The sequence below is a fragment of the Pteropus medius genome, unplaced genomic scaffold (assembly GCF_902729225.1).
Source record: "Pteropus medius unplaced genomic scaffold, Ma_sr-lr_union100, whole genome shotgun sequence".
Classification (NCBI taxonomy): Eukaryota; Metazoa; Chordata; class Mammalia; order Chiroptera; family Pteropodidae; genus Pteropus; species Pteropus medius.
Window position 1 is genome coordinate 14,037,110 of NW_024349798.1, and position 15,438 is coordinate 14,052,547.

At 45.8% G+C, this 15,438-nt stretch overlaps 1 protein-coding gene across 6 annotated transcripts in view; it reads right to left on the minus strand.

Moving 5' to 3' along the window:
• MARF1 (meiosis regulator and mRNA stability factor 1) overlaps nt 1–15,438 on the minus strand; it is a 34,867-nt gene that overhangs the window by 4,248 nt on the left and 15,181 nt on the right. For 3 of the 6 annotated variants that reach the window (XM_039885407.1, XM_039885405.1, XM_039885406.1), the window contains exons 13-26: nt 15,094–15,174; nt 14,251–14,487; nt 14,010–14,129; nt 13,120–13,295; nt 11,715–11,935; nt 10,663–10,805; nt 10,351–10,484; nt 9,300–9,502; nt 8,415–8,642; nt 5,125–5,355; nt 2,935–3,147; nt 1,697–1,757; nt 1,484–1,600; nt 26–196 (exon numbers count right to left, since the gene is read on the minus strand). In XM_039885407.1, coding sequence (XP_039741341.1) covers nt 26–196; nt 1,484–1,600; nt 1,697–1,757; nt 2,935–3,147; nt 5,125–5,355; nt 8,415–8,642; nt 9,300–9,502; nt 10,351–10,484; nt 10,663–10,805; nt 11,715–11,935; nt 13,120–13,295; nt 14,010–14,129; nt 14,251–14,487; nt 15,094–15,174 — 2,336 coding nt within the window. The remainder of the gene's footprint in view (nt 1–25; nt 197–1,483; nt 1,601–1,696; nt 1,758–2,934; nt 3,148–5,124; nt 5,356–8,414; nt 8,643–9,299; nt 9,503–10,350; nt 10,485–10,662; nt 10,806–11,714; nt 11,936–13,119; nt 13,296–14,009; nt 14,130–14,250; nt 14,488–15,093; nt 15,175–15,438) is intronic. The other 3 variants (XM_039885408.1, XM_039885410.1, XM_039885409.1) reach the window with 3 other exon arrangements.

Sequence of the window (15,438 nt, forward strand, 5' to 3'; positions counted from 1 at the left end):
CCCACAGCAGCACAGTGCATCCTACCAGAAGGCTCTTGCAGGTGTTCCTCAAACTGAATGAGATCAGCAGACTGGAGGGTGACAGGATCTGGTCTCAGCTGAGGGGACGGCAGGCAGGAAGGGACGGGTGCACACAGGAGGTCCACAGGGGAGTCGCTGGCCAGGCGGAGAAGCTCCCGCTCCATGTGACGGGGCCCTGGACAGAGAAGGCAGGCCATGACCCTACTCAGGACAGCAGTCTACCACAAGTCTGTGCCTGAGGCTTTCTTTCAAAGCCTTGAAGATGAAAACTGTAAGGAAGTACTCAGGAACTCAGAGTCTTTAAAAAAAGCTTTTAACAGAAAGATCTGGGTCTCTTTTTGGCAAGTGAAATGCCACATGCCAGGACCTCCCCTGAGAGTCGTCTGAGGAAAAGGGATCTACAGTCAGCTTCCAAAGAGGGTCCAGGTTCTGTCGCTTCCTAGCCGAGTGATCCTGTTAAGTGACTTCACTTCCTGCAATTTCAGTTCCTCGTTTGTAGGATGGAAATACCTACTGCTGAAGGTCGTGGTGACAGCTGAGGGAGACGAGGCCCATTAAGGTGCTTCACAAAATGTAAAATGCTGCACGACTGAGTTATAAACATAGCACGGCTAATACTTTTAACCAACTTTCAGAGGCCTATGAAGATAAAATTCTCATACACAGCAATGGGTTTAACTTCCAATGAAGTTAAAATTGCTGCAAAATTCAAGTGAGTTGATTTCTGCAGAGATGATTCCACATAACATCGAAGTGACTCAATGTTGTTCTGAGTAATATTAATGAATGACCATCGAGTCTCTCCCAGGAGTGTCCTGTGACAAAGCCTCTCCTCTGAGCCCTCTTCTCCACTAGCCCCTGGCTTTCCATGTCTGTCCTGCCCTTGCCGAGTCCAGTCTTAGCAAGACTCTTAGGACGTCAGTTTATCAAGAATCCGCCCCCATGCTATCTGACCAAGCTCCTCACCCACACCCGAGACGTCTAAGTCCTTGGCCTGTCTTGAGCAAAGATCCTCCTAGGTCAGTTTGACTACATCCCCTGCCCTGCTGCCTCTTCTGGTCATTTTCCATGCACCGACACCCTCGCTCTGCTCCCTGTAAGCCCCCCCACTGCCCTGCTGTACGCAGAGTAGAGCTCGATCTTTCTCGCCTCCTGCAGTCAAATTGACCCGACTGCAACAGTCTTGAAATACTCTTTTAACAAGCGTCAGAATAATTTTTTTCCTTTAATATCTGACGTGGGTTGACATATTGTCATTTTGGGGGGTGCTAACACCCTTTAGGAGCCATAAAACACTGTCAGATGTAGGCCAGTTTTTTCTGTTATTAACCAAATACTAGGCTGCTTTGAAAAACGTATGAAAACTTTAATTAATGAAAAAGACACTGACGCCACCCCGCCCCGCCCCGCCCCAGCTCTCCTGGAGTTTCTCCAGCTTTGACTCTCCTCTCCCCATCCTCACCTGCTCCACGTCTGAGCTCCGAGGCTGGGCGACATTCGGGCACCTCCAGGAGACACTCAGTAGCTGAGGGCCGGTTTTCATGATCGGCTGGGGAAATACAGAGTGAACTCAGACGACCTGGAGGACAAAGAGCCAAGAGCACCACCCGTTAGAGGGAGGAGTCAGTGAGAGAACCGGGACCTCTGCAGGGGGAGGGGACAGGCGCTCACTTACTTTTCATGTCATTCTTTAACACTATAATTCTCTTGTGCCCATGTCCTTTTATCCAGACCACCTGCACACAAGACACACTCTGGTCAAGCAGTGAGAAAGGGTGGGAGATTAGTCTTAAACTTCAGGGACAATGTGACCTACTGTGTCTGCTTCAAACATCTGGAATTTAGAGACTAAATGACAAGAAAAAAAATTTCTATACTCTATCTTTTAAAGCCATAGACGCTGGCAGAATCACATCCCTTATCAAAAGCTGTATAGTCTAAAAATCGTGAAACTCGGCTTTAAAAATATTCTTTATGGCTCTTAAAAAGACCATCTCCCAGACACCAGTTCTGGTCTATAAATGGAGACAGTTCTTACCATTTTCCCATGAACTAAACACACCCAAAAGAATTAACGGAGCTCTCTCAGACCCCCTCAAGCTAAGCTCATCATTCCAATCCTAAAACCGAGGCTGCTGCTCTCCACCTCCTCAGCTAAGCACTGGCTCCTGGTGCTCCCCCACGGGCATCTGTCACCAAGTCCCTGGTCTCACTCCCATGTGTCCTTAATTACTTTTTTTATTATTTTCACTCAGTCCCTTCACAGCCCTCACTCTGCCCTTGGTGATGGCCAGCATCTTGGCCAAGCCCCCCTCCCCCACCCGTTTCTCTCAGCTCTGCAGTGACTGTGGTCTTTTTCCACGTGCAAACCTGAGGCCCCTCCCTGGCCCCTGCTGGGTCCTGCCCCCACCTGGATGGGCAGGGCCTCCTTAACCAAGCTCTGACTTCACGTCAGCACGCTCCCCACTACTTCTCGCAGCTCTGCATCTGCACCCGTCTCCTCTACCCAGACTGCCCTGGCCCCTCTCTTCGCCACATGGTCCGCTCCTACACATCCTTGCAGTCGGCTCCGCAAGCCACGCCCCCGTCTGCCCAGGAGTGGGCCCTGCCCCCTCTGTTGGCTGCACTAACACCGACTCCTCATCTGCTCAGGCGTCCCGACTCCAAGACTGACACCTTTCTGAGAACAGGGTCTAGGACTCGGTCACCTGGCGTACAGGAATTTAACAAAGGTTTACCGGTAAAGGTTCTACCTTCTTGAGAATGAAGGGGAAATGCTAAAATCATTCCTCTTATGCAAATAGCATGTTCTGAAAGGACCTATTCAAAACGCCTGCCATTTCACGTCTCTGTTCAGGCATGTAAGCCCATGGCCCTGCAGGAAGATGCTCTCCAAGGTCAGAAAACACCCACCTGGGGGATGGCTGCCAGGAGCTCCTCCACACTACTGTAGCCGTAAGCCTCGGGTTGCAGTGTTTCTCCGACGTACTTAGTATAGGCCATGGAAAATTCATGAAGGAAAAGCTGCTGGTAGTGGTAAGTGTGCAGTAAAGACCGCACATTCTTGGCAAACAAATACAGACTTGTGAGCTTCACACACTCCTCTGCCTTATCGTTAGTGAAAACCTGGTCCAAGAGGAAACACAGCATTAGACACTTCTGGAGTGACTGGCCCTGCCCACCGAAAAGTGAGGGCCTCCAGCAGAGTGACAAGGCGCCAGGACAACTTGAAAATGGACAATCAGCTGAGGAGGAGGGATTCATTCAAGGATCTCCTCCGAGAGAAAGCCGAAGCCCTGAGCAAACCTGAATCCCATTTGCAAGTCTAAGAGGGCAGAGGTCTGGAGAAAGCGTGTCACAAAAGAAGGAAAATGGCAAACCTGGGGTTCAAACACGAGATAGGCAGGAAGATGAGAAGCAAACCCCAGGTAGAGAAAGTGGCATCAGACTCAAGGACTGGGACCCCTGAACCTCATCTCCCAGTGGTGTCCAGAGAACAGCGAGATGCAGGGTGACAACATTAGCATTCTTTAAAAAAAACAAGCCCAACAAAAGCAATAAGGAAAAAACCCCAAAGCTCTTTTATCCTCAAGTAAATTAAGCATAAACCTTTTCAGTCTTTAATGTGCCCTGAGAATCTGCAAGAGAAGTGGTATGTCCCCACCTCAGCTGGCCACGGAAAGCCCTTTGCCTTTACCATCTGTTTGCACTGCCTAGAACTAGAGTTCACATAATAAAGCCAGAGCCAGACAGTAGTTAAAAGAGGTAAAAAGTTTTTTATTCAGGGGTTATAGCAATAGGGGAAAAGGAATAACCTCAGTACGGAACTGGGCTCAATTCTGAATACAGTTAACCCTTAACAACAAGGGTTCAAACTGCATGGGTCCAATTACATGCGGGTTTTTTCAATAAATACCTGCACTGTTTTTGATCTGTGGTTGATCTGCATCCACAGATGCAGAAGGCCAATTGTCCGTTGTCCTACGCCATTTCATAGGGGGCTTAAGCATCTGCACATTTTGTTATCTGTGGGGGTCCTGGAATCAATCCCCTGTGGATACCGAGGGACAACTAAGTTTTTGGGAAATCAAAGTTATACATGGATTTTCAACTGCGTGTGGTGGTGGGGGTGTGGCACCCCTGACCACTGTACTGTTTAAGGGTCAACTGTACAACAAAGACTAATGGGGACTTACAGCCAAGGGTGGGTGGAAAGTTCCTAAGACATCTATTACTCACTAACATGCAATGTTGAGGTCTGGCCTAGAAGGCAGCTCAAGAGAGTTTTTGCCAATATCTTTTAATTATTTAATTACAAATCACATAATTATATGGAACAATGACATATATCATTCTTTCCATATATTGCTGGAATTTATTAGTTAATAGCCTATTTAGAACCATTTTCTTTAGGGGATTATATTGGGTTTTTGGTGTTCAGGCAATTTTGGCTTCATAAAATGAAGTACCAAGCTTTCTATCTTTTTTTTTTAAGTGACCTAAACTGGTTTTTAAGAAGTTGGGAGTTATTTGTTCTTTAAGGGTTAGTTAAAACCCAACTGTTAACTCATCTGGTCCTGGTGCCTTTTTCAGTGGTAAAATCTCAATGATCTTTAATGCTCCTTTTTGTGGTCACTGATCTAATTTTTACCTTCTTTAGTCAATTTTGATAACTTTTTTCTAAGACCTTATCTATTTCTGTAGCATTCTCCTCTTATGATTCTTCTAATCTTAATGTGCCATTCTTGAAAGGTTACTTGAGTAACCAGTCAGTCTTCCTTTCTGACTTGCATCTGACTGGTAAGTCATGTGAAGCTACCCCCAAATCCATCTAATTCAGAAAGAGGTAATAGCAGCAGCAAAGTCTAGCTTGACGTAGGACAAAAGTACCCCAGTTCAAGAATCAGGAGGCCAGGGCTTTCGTTCTGGCTGGTCACTCATCTGAGCAGGGTGCCTGCAGCTCCCTATGCTTTGGTTTGTTCAACTATAAAATTCCCGATTGGTCCCTTCCAGCTCTACACCCTCTAATCTAGACAACTAGGTAATGCGGAAATACCCAACAGTTCCACTGCAGTGGTTCTAAAGGACCGTTAGTACTCGCACCTCGACTAAGTAAGGCAGACTCTTCAGAAGTTCGGTCAAAGTCAGGAATCCGTATTCGCGGGGGTTGAGAGGAGTGCCGTGGGTAGTTTCATAGTGTCTCTTGAGCTCATCAACAGAAAGGCAGGTGGCTCCTTCCCAAGACATCAGCAGTACCAGCAACTGGGCAGTGAGGGAGCGTAGGGACTTGCGGTTGACCAGTTGGATCTGTTTGCCAGATTCTATATCTGCAACCTGGGGAAAACAAGAATTCAGACTTATCCGAACTCAGGAGACAACTGGGGTCACATCCTGCTTAGCTGGATTCATTTTGGCTAATGAGACCCACAGAGGAAAATCTCTTAATCCTTGGTCTTAAACTGAAGCGAAGTGAGTTGGGTTTGCTTTCAGCTTCTTTGTGACACCAGACCCACACTTCGGGTGAGACCGGAGCAGAAATTATTCTCTCCTTTCCTGCTGGTCCATAACCGTAACGTCCATCATGCCACCCCCACTCTTAGGCCTTCCCTCCACTCGCCAGAGAGGGAAGGAGATAAGGCTGGCCAGCTGACATCCACTAGTCCGAGCCTGTGAATGAAGGGTTGCCGTGCTGGAGAGGGGAGGTGGCAGGGGGAGTTAGCCGCCGGCGACACTCCATAGGGCTGCTCTGCAGACCCGACTCATCCTGTGTGTCCCAGGGGCTAGGCTAGGGGGATGAGAGAAGGCCCACTCTGACTACAAGGCGGGCCACATTCTTCTAGTCCATCGTTACTTGCCAAAACGCTGGTATTTTCATGTCTGACTACGTGTCTACTTCTCCTTTCTTTCAGATTCTCAAGGAGGTAATGGGTCTCAGTTTTTAAGTGCACTGGAAGGGAAACCTTACGAAAAAGACACTGGTTACCGTGTGGGGACCAAAGGACACGTGAAGGAGCAAGCATCTGGTACTGAGACCCACGGGCCTTGGGCAGGGGTGGGTGGGTGTGAATGAGGCTGCACGGAAATGAACCCAGGCAGAGCTCCAGCGTGCACGCAGCTGAGGCACTGGAGACAAGCCTGGGACCACAGGTCTCGGCGCCTGCGCTGACCACAAGCTGTGCTCTTTCGGGCTTTGGACCCTGGAGGCAGAGAGAGGTGCGTGGCACTTGAGGAGCCATCCCAACATCAGTGTCTTTGGTTCTGATGCTCACCTAGAGCCAAGGCAGAAGGCTGCTGGGGAGGCCCACTCCACTTACCATGACTACGGACCTGTTGACAGCTAGATTACGCATTTCCTTTGCAGGCTTGGGGTTCAGTCAGCCAAAAGTACCAAGTCCAGGAGAATTCGAGTCACCTTCTTAGATGCCCAGACCATCACTACTCCTCTAGCCTTTTAAGGCCAAAAAGCAGAAACCTGCTTCTCTGATGCCACATAATATATCTCTTGATTCTCAACCTGGCTGCACATTAGAATCACCCGTGGGGCTTATGAAAATGCCGATGCTCAGAGCAGAGCTGGGCTCATTACAGAAGAATCTTGGAGGCAGGGCGAAGTCTGGGCATTGGCCTGCCCAGAAGCTCCCTGGGGGATTCCGGTGTGCAGCCAGGGTAGCACCCTGGAGCCTCTCCCATCTTTCCCCATCTCTACTGCTCCCCAGTCATTCACCGTTATTCATCAAAGTCTCCAGTCTCAGCTTAGAGTCTTTCCTGCACCAAGCCCACCACTGCCATTGTGCTGCGTGACTCACATCCAAGGGGCCTGTCCCATACCATGGCCTCTCAGTGGCTCGACCTTCTCATCTCCAGTGACGTCCTTTCTACTTGATTCCACTCCAGACTTCTATGCTCAGTGTCATACTTGGGATCTTGTCATTGCCCACTTCCAAAATAACCCATTCAAAACTCCCATGCATCCTGCATGCAAACAGGAGCCTGGAGCAGACATTCTCCCCACACGTCTATCTTGAATCCCTTCCTCCATTAAGCAGCTACTCTCACCTTCTACTCGACAGAAAAATAGCTCTGGAAGGTAACTCCCTCCTTTTCGTGCTAACAAACATCAAGCCTACCTAAATCTCCATGCATCCTACCCTTCCCTTTTGTCACCATGTTGACACCTGAGCTGTCTCTCCTTCTGCTGAATGCCAACTCCTACAGCTCCTGCCTCCTCGGGGCCCTCGCCCCACACCGCTACTCATCTTTGTTATCTATCTTCTCTCTCAAGGTCCTTCTCAGTAGCTCTCAAATATGCTCAGTCTCTGTGACCGGAACAAGAAACCACCACCGAAACCCCCCCACCTGCTCTCTCAGGCCTGCGGGCTCCCGCTGCTGCCCTCTCTGCCCTCTTGCTCTCTTCCTTCCCAGGTGAACAAGCCGAAAAGCCGTCTAGGTTACCTGTTGCCATTTTCTTGCCTCCTCCTCCTCATTCCTCAACCCACTCGGCGTGGCTTCGTCCCCATGTCTCTCTGCTGTTGACCCTGCCCTGGCCAGCAACACTGACTACTTCCATTCAGCTAGGTCCAGAGGTCACATGAGCCCTCGTCTCACTGGCCCTGAGCAGCGTGTGATGCTGCGGGCCATTCCTCCTCCTCGGCCTTGGACGGTCCCCATGCCTAGTGCTCTTCCCACTCTCCAGCAGCCCGTCTGTCTCCTGGGAAGGTTTCACCTCCTCTAACCGACCAGAACGCAGACTCCTTCCAGACCTGTGACCCGGGCTGCCACCACGCTGTGCGCTTTCCTTTCCATGCCTTCCTCCCTTAGAGAGTCTTCTTGGTCCTGTGGTGGCAACAGCCCGAAACCTGTCCAGCTGCTCTGCCTACAACTGGGAGGGTCAGCTCGGCCCAGGGCAGGGAAGAGGACAGAGTTACCCTCTCCACCCAGCGTTACTACCAGCAACGAAGGCAATTCTTAGCCCCAGCTTGCTCCTAGACCTGCTCCTTAAGTGAGTCAGAATCTGGAAGGGAGAAGAGACCTGTGATTACAGTCTCCCCAAAACTTTGGAGCCAAAGATCTGTTTAGAAAGATCCAACTTCAGGTCAGCAGTACTGAGATTGATGCAGTGGAGAATAAACAACCTGGGGTAGAACGATGACCTCATCAGTTCAAGAAGACATCACTTTAGCAAGGCCACTCACACACACACACACACACACACACACGAAGGCAAGCGCAAAAATCTAAACTGCCAACCAAACCCAGGTCATCTTCTACTACCTCATAAGGTAGTAACGACACACAAAGCAACCTGTGAAGCAGTAGGAAGCATGACGTGTAAACACAGAAATGCGTACACACACGTGAACATCCCCACAACGATCACGCCGCCACACGTTTACCTTTACAACGTGGCAGAGTTTCTGTGTTAAAGCTGAAACCGAACTGACATCATAGTCTTGGAGACGAAAAGTGTAACCAAAAGTTTTAGTGTATTCTGTGAGCAGATCTGTCATCATGAGGCAGTTATCTTTTTGGGACCGAAGCAGTTTAACAAACTGGGCGGCTAGAGCTTTGAATCGTTCCACCTCTGTCAAGGTGAGGATTTTTTCTTCTCCACATTCCAATACCTTGGAAAACACGCAAGAGGAGGAAAAGAAGATTGAAAATGTTACGACTGTTCATGGAACTAAATAGCATGAAAATGGGTACAAGCAGTAGCAAAAAAGCACTTTCGTGTTCTTTAATGTACAGAGTCTCAGGTCTGAAAGATTAGAAAGTTCTGGAAATTGGTTGCACAACGAGAACACATTTAACACTACTAAACTTCACGCTTAAAAATGGTTAAGTAGGTAATGTGTGTCTTACCACAAACGTTTTCTTAAACTCTCAAAAGCACTTTAAGAGTCAAAAATGGTAATAGTTATACAAATCAACAACAGAAAGCTGGTTTACATTAGCAACGACCTAACAGCTAGGCATTTGTATGTTCATCCCTACCTCCGATATGAGAGATCTGAAAAGTATGGAGCTAATGAAAGAATATTCGGCTTAAAAATAAAAGTATTTTGTCCTTTTCAAAATAATTATCATAAAACAAGTTTGAAGAATGATTTATTTCTTTATTGAAGGAAAAAAATTACATTGACCTAAAAATACTAATGAGCCAACAACACTTCTCTGATAGAAATATTTCAAATTTTCATCCCATTTCCTAACTCCCTACTTCTCAGGGGGAAAAATATTTCCCCTTATATTGACCAGAAAAATAGAATTTCTTCACTTACTTGTAGAATATCCGGTATGGCTTCAAAAAGTTCAAGTAGTTTTGTAAACCCGTAGTATGCGAGTTTGCACTGCCGGCCAAAGTGGTGATGGTACGAGGGGATAAACTTATTAAAGGGCATCCGGAAATGGGGCTGGTGCCTCAGCAAATCAACAACATCCCGTGAGAACTGTTTTGTCCTTTCTATTTCATCCTGAGTACGTTCTTTAAAAAAAAAAAAAAAAAAAAAAAAATCACAATCTTTTTCTACTCATTTGCATTTAATATTACTCCTATGCACGGATGACAAAAGATAGCACCTTTGTCTTCCAAACGACACAACCTAAAACGAGCATACTCATCTCCTCTTTTCTCTTTGTAGGTGGCTCAAACTCGCTCAAGGGCAGAGCACGAGGAAGTCATGATGCTATCAGGGTATACAATGAATACACGTACGTACTGATGAGACCTCATTTTATAAGCTGGAAATAATTTCTCTAGCCCCTGCTCCCCCGTCTCCCACCTTCACCCAACACATGAACATGACACACATATAGGTCTCCATACTTGAAAAAATAATCTAGACATTTTTTCTATGAAATCACACTTCTGAATATTCACATGCTTTTTATTCATCTGATCTTCAGTTAAGATTGCTAGCAAAAAAGAGCATCAGGCATCAAAAATATAGAGGAGAAAAAGCTTAAACTTCAAAATACTGATTTGACTTTTCTTTCCTTCTCAAGTATGCATAGTAGAGCAGCTCGGAATTAGAGACAAACAACAGCCATGGTCTCTGACTCTCAAATGGATAATCACGGGGTAAACAGCCAGACAGGCTGAAGAGGCATTTAGAGTGAGTTCTAAAACTAGCCTCCTTTTCTTCTCAGCAGGGGGCTCCACCTACTCTGAAGAACCCAAGACCCGCTGTATAGCAGAGCTTTCACACTGCACTTGCCATGGCATCTTTAGGGACCACAGAGGAGGAGGAGGAAAATGCATCCCTTGTATGATTCCATGTCAAAATTGCCAGAGATGGACCACATTCTTCCAGCAAATTTCATTCAACTTACCTCTTTTGGGGATACAGATCACCATTTCGTTATCTTGTTGGGACAGGCAAATAGTTGTGTCTGGAATCTCTGATATGATATCAATCAACTCACAAACCCCATATTCGGTGACTTCCCAGTCCTTTGAGAAACACCTAGATTTAAACCATGGAAATGGGCAAAAAGAATTATCACTCACCAAAATAACTTTTATAAGTTTTCTAAAAGAAGGCTACATAAAAAAGTTAGATAATTACTTAAAATTTGGAGAAAGAAAAAGTGTTTTAAAATATTTGCTTTCATTTTTTTTTCTTCTTCTTCGTATCAACTCACCAGTGATATGCCTGCGAGAATTCTCTCACAATGACCTGTTTGCTGGCCTGGGACTTGAGGAGTTTGAGTAAATCCTGAGTAAAGCGCTTCACCTGGGCCCTGTGTGTAAGGGTCAACAGACGTTTGGAGCCCATTCCGAGAATCTGCAAATCAAACACTTGCATTATTTATACTCGTAAGACCTTGGCAGATACTGACTTGTTGCTGGCTCTTCTCTCTCCTGTTACTGCCTCAGAGAACTGTAAAAGATCAAAACGAACAACTGCTCAGGCGCCTGGGGCCTTTTTTTTTTTTTCTTTGGCCCTGCACATCCTTCTCAAATAGTCCTGAGTACAGAAATGAAAAGCATATTATCAGTTTGGATGAATAATTTTGTCTCTAAAAGACAGCTGAAATCTTACAGGCCATTTTTACACATGGGAAGCTATTGTAACAGTGTAAATTAATAGGCAAAGACTTCTCAGGAACCAATGCTATGCTCCAGCCCAGTAACTGGTCTTCGACTCATTTATAAGGTGCGCCCACGTCCACAGCAGTTCCCATGTAATAGCGAACGATTCTGGAGAGAGCTGTGCTAGGAGGAGAGTCAGTCTGTAGAGATTAGAAGGAAAATGCCCCTGAGTGCCCTAAGGCAGGGGTCCCCAACCCCCGTCTATGGGCTGGAACCAAGCCACACAGCAGTAAGTGAGCAGCGGGCCAAGGAGCGAAGCTTCATCTGTATCTGCAGCCGCTCCCCAGCACTAGCGTCACCGCCTCAGCTCCTACTCAGATTGTCAGGCATTAGATGCTCATAGAAGCACCGGTCCCTGGTGCCAGGTAGGTTGGGGACTGCTGCTCTAAGGAATTGCTTTAAGTTAGAAGCTTGCAGCTTTCTGAAAAATTAAGAAGCCACCCTGTATATGTTTTCCACACACCAGAGAAAGCTCGTACAGGATGTTTTGTTCTGAACTGACTTCCTGGGAATTAATTAAGTTGCTGTTTATGTGGCTGAGGTGGCTAAAGCCACGGAGGAGTGTGCGCATCTTTAAACAGTAATTCCTTAGCACTCTCACCTGCAGCACATGAGGCACTGCTTCCAATAATTCAATCAGCTTGGAATATCCATAGTCTGAGACCCGGCACTGCTTTGCAAAATGATGGTGATAGGACGGGATGAAATTACTAATCGGTATGACACAGGATGGCTGGCTCTTCAGTAAGTCGATCACTTCTCTACTGAACTGGATCAGCTGGGGGTTACCCACAGGACTTTTGGAACGCAGAAGCCAAGGGTCTAGATAGTGGGGAGAGAAAAAGAACAAGCATAAGACACAAAGCATGATGTCAGCAGCTGAAAGAAAGGTAACTAATCTTGCCCTCCCAGACTTGTGCTCAATCGTGACCAAGCAGATGACACCAAACCACTAATTCTCACCTTTATACTCAGGTACCACATAATTAACAGGCTAGCCCAACTTATTTATGGGCTGGCAAATGCTTTCCCACTACTTCTCAGAGTCAAGTAGCCAAAGTAAAGCATCGTTCACCATAGTGTTAACTTGTAGCAGAAGAAACAATACACAGGAAGTTTCCAGTTTATAAACTGGTTGTATTTCAAAGATCCAGTTGTAGTTTGGTCACGTGGAACATACCTTCCCACAGGAACAAAGTTATAAATGGTCATCAAGCAGGTAGCCCAGAGAAGCCTAACTAACCCACAGGGCAGCTGAAAACACTGCCCGGGACACCATGGATAGCAATAGTGTAAAACTAGTATGATATAAAATGAAGAAACTGGTTTTTGCATTTATCCTGAATGTTCACATAATTAAGTTTTAATAACATACAGGACCCAGAGTGGTCCAGGACTGAGAGGAAGGGCAGGAGGAGGTGGGTAAGCAGCTTTGGTACGAACAGAGCTCCCTGGTTATCCACATCTTTCTTCCTGTAGAGCAGGGAGTTGGGGGGAGAAAAGGAGGAAGTGCTGGGGGCCAAAAAGGAGAAAGTGAAAGTATGAAGGCAACAGTGTCAAGTGCTGTTCACAGGTAGCAGGATTAGACATTTGCACCTCAGGAGACGCCCAGGACTCAGAAACTCACCCACATCTACGTTCAGATGTCCTGGTCCTTTGCAGTTAAATCTGCTTTGACTATATCAAAGTCATAATTATTGACCAAAATGCATTTCAAAGGTAAACCTGCATTCAGAGATATTTCCTTCACATACTTGAAACTATTTTTAAAGGCAAATCAACCGACAAATCAAAAAAGCCTCAAAGGAGTAGGTAGAGCGATGTGTAACTGAGGAACTGGGTCTGGACTTTCTTACATGACTTCAGAGAGCAGTTTTTAGAGGATCAGAGGAGACGCTCACGGTGCGTTCGCTCGGCCAACAGTGTGCGCTTTAGGATAAAAGCCAAACACCGCCTCTCACACGCCTTAGATGATGGCTCAGGGCGACCAAACGCCTGACACCTACCTGTGTTTGGAGGTGGGGGCTTGTTGTGAATCCATTTAACTACTTTGATGCCGTTCTGTGCAGTGGCGATGTTGACACCTGGAACGCAGGTGATGAGGTGTTCTAAGGGAACACCCCCTCGGTTTTCCTGCACCACTTCTAGTTCACCAAACTCTGCAGCATAACAATCTGGAAAGCTGAAGCGAAAAAAAAAAAAGACGTTAATTAAAATAAAGGAAAAGCAAAGTATCCGCTAAACAGAAGGCTTTATTTTAATGTATCTATTAATAAATAATTTGTTTAAATGCTCACAATCTGGGTTTGGAGTTAAAATTAAGGTCCCAGGGAGTCAATCACTGTGGAATTTACCTCTTTGATGCATTCTGATGGTACTAGAAATTCCTGGACAATTTTCTAGCAGAGGGAGTTTAAAAAAAGCAACTGGATTCCAAGTGCGTTATTCATCTGCTCTGAAGTATCGTAGGCCTTAAGGCAACTTAGTCCTGCGTTAGACCCCACATTGTCTACCAGATGGCACACGGTGTGGTTAAAGACTTCTGAAGAACAGTTTTCTCTCTCAAATTTTGAAATCTACAGCTATTTGAGGTTGTGTATACTCTCATAACACTTGCGCAACCTTTTGTGATAGCACTTATAATAATTTCTTCTCTGTGGAGAAGAAACTGTCCTATTTATGGTTTTGTTTCTAAAATTTAACACCAACAAAAATTTTCTTGTTGAAACACTGAGTGAATGGATCCAATTCAGACATAGTTTAACTGACTGCAAGGCTAAAGATGTTAGGCTGAAGTATTCTGTGATACTTGCTTGGGAAGAGGTGTGGACAGCGAGGGCAGATTTTCTACAAAGAGAAGCAAGGAATCACATCGCAATGGTTCTGACGTGCTCACCTTAACAACGGCACAGTGCCCTCATGTGTCTGCAGAAGACTATGAACCTGGGGCGCAAACGTCTTCAAAGAGAGAATCACAAAAGGAATCTTGTAACAGTCCGGATCAAATTCATGTTCGCTGCAGAAAAGAGAAGGCCACAGTTACCCAACATCTCCTGGTGGTCCACAACAGGCATTCTAACAGACATTCCCTGCCCTTATCCAAAAGGGGTATTTCTAAAGGGAAACGGGCATTGTACCTGAAGTCTTTATTGGAACAATGCTGTCTGCAGACAGGCTCGTGATATTCTAACTCTTCAAATATAATTGGGCTGCAATTCGTTGAGGAGCCGTCATGTGACTGGGAAGACCCCAGGGGGCTCTGTCGGGCCTGACTGCTGGGTAAGAGACACACCAGCCTTCCATTTCCGTGTTCACGGATTGCAACCGTGTCTGTTAATTTATATAAATCTGAAACATTTAACTTGTGTCCAAACCTAAAAGCAAGGAAAAAGAGATGCTGACTTAGAACATTTTTCTTTGATTACACAGAAATTCCTGTCCTGTTTAGTAAAAGGCTACAACCAAGAATGGCGCCTCTGTTTCTTCAAAGGTAAAACCGGAGTAATTTTACTATGAATTCTTTCACTATCGAACCAGGGATGCTTGGCACTTCCTTGAGCGTAAGGAGTCTCCCCAGCTCTGCACTCTGCACAGAGCCTCAGCCTCTCATTCCACTGACCCTACCTGAGCTCCTACCACGTGCTGTGTTAGGTCAGACCCAGTCCTTGTCATCTTGGAGCTTACAGTCTAGAAGGTGCTCCAAAAGTGTCACTTAATAAATAACAAAACTAATCGGTCAATTAGAAAAAAAATTAAAGTACAGCTTTGGGGACCAAGGCCTAAATTTGCTAAAAATGAAAGAAGTTTTAAAGTATATGTTAAAATAGAAATTTAATTCTAACGCAACTGTGTCTCATTCCTCCACCAGGCTGGAAGCTCCTTAAGAGCTGCTACAACAGTTTTATGCCAATCACCAATCAACATTCTGGAAGTTACCAATTAGCATTGACTGGATCAATGAAAAAAGAAACCTAACTTACTTCTTTTCATAGATATCTGTAAATTTAAAAAGAGGCAGACAACAGGCGGGAGCATCCTGAAGAACAGATATTGTTTCTGCACTGTAAGACAAAATTTTAATCAATTAGAGAACAAATACTGTTGGAAATCAACAGGCAATTCCCAAGTTTTCGTTTAAAAAGAGCACATAAAATTGATTAACACAATGTACATGCAAAATAAATTTACCAGTTTCTGACATGTTAGAATTTATTTTCCAGAAAAAATGGAAAGAAAAGACCTTAGGGACAGGGCGATTAGAGCCAATTTTTAAGTCATACACTGGTATTTTCCCTTGGTGCAGCACAGGGCTTTCTACACCCGTA